The sequence below is a fragment of the Varroa jacobsoni genome, unplaced genomic scaffold (assembly GCF_002532875.2).
Source record: "Varroa jacobsoni isolate VJ856 unplaced genomic scaffold, vjacob_1.0 scaffold_313, whole genome shotgun sequence".
NCBI lineage: Eukaryota > Metazoa > Arthropoda > Arachnida > Mesostigmata > Varroidae > Varroa > Varroa jacobsoni.
Window position 1 is genome coordinate 1 of NW_019213215.1, and position 1,000 is coordinate 1,000.

General features: G+C 43.5%; 1 protein-coding gene across 1 annotated transcript in view; it reads right to left on the reverse strand.

Moving 5' to 3' along the window:
* Positions 1-14: 14 nt before the first annotated feature.
* Positions 15-1,000, reverse strand: part of LOC111259268 (uncharacterized) — a 2,215-nt gene continuing 1,229 nt past the window's right edge. Inside the window, exon 2 of the mRNA XM_022831162.2 lies at positions 15-960. Within this exon, the coding sequence (XP_022686897.1) occupies positions 43-960 (918 nt within the window). The 3' untranslated portion in view covers positions 15-42. The remainder of the gene's footprint in view (positions 961-1,000) is intronic.

Here is a 1,000-nt window from a genome sequence, read left to right on the forward strand (position 1 = left end):
ATCTGTCAGAGGCGTATTACTGACTTGAATACTGAAATCCTCTTATAACTCTTTGAGCTCTGCGGAAAAGCACGCTCGTCCCGCAACTAATATCTCGTCCATTTTGTCAAGTAAGGTGAGAACCTTGAAAAATTTTACCAAACCTCGTCCGGAAATTTTTTTCGTAGACGGAGCCATTAAATCGGCATCAATCCGTTGACCAGTCTTGAACGTATCAATCATACCTGTCTTTATCGGTTTTCCGGTTATATCATAGAGGTTAAAAATACATAGCTTCTTCATAGGCCAGGGTGCTCGAGACGTGCGGACTCGAGATGTTCTGAAGAATACCCCGATATAGCGATCAGATCCTGCAGCTTTTATCTGGCAAAAGAATTCGCAAGTGTAGCCACTTACTTCCCATGGTATGGGCTCACTGCTGGCGATACCTTTCGTGGACGATGCATGGTCCTGAATCAACTGTTTTATGTCAATCCAAAAATATTTTTTAGTTGGGACACCCATTACTCGAGACAAGTCAATTTTTAGCTTGGCCACTTCATTTGACAGCAAATCGTATGCTTTACCAAATTGAGCATTCACGTTGGTCACGGGGTGGTCCTTGGCGGTGTTCCATAAGTGCTTCTTGATATCCCGAAGCGGGCCATTTAAGCCACAGGGGCATGAAAAAAGCATTTCGTTCAGGACATCCGGATCGACCTCAAAGAAATCGGCGCTAATTCGCTGCTTGCACCTAATACAGAAGACTTGGGTCGATTTTTTTGATTCTTTATCCTTCTCTGCATTAGGATCGGCAATTGCACATCCAGTACATATAACGTGCTTGCACTCTAACAGGTAGGCGCTTGGTGAAAACATTTTGCAGCAGTTACACAGCTTTACATAGCGTCCCAAACTCCCTAGTGGTGTCAACTCTATCCGACCAGGTGTAAGAGAATCTGGTAAGCCTCGCACAAACATCTGAAATAGTTCACGATGTGGTCTATATTTATACTTATTT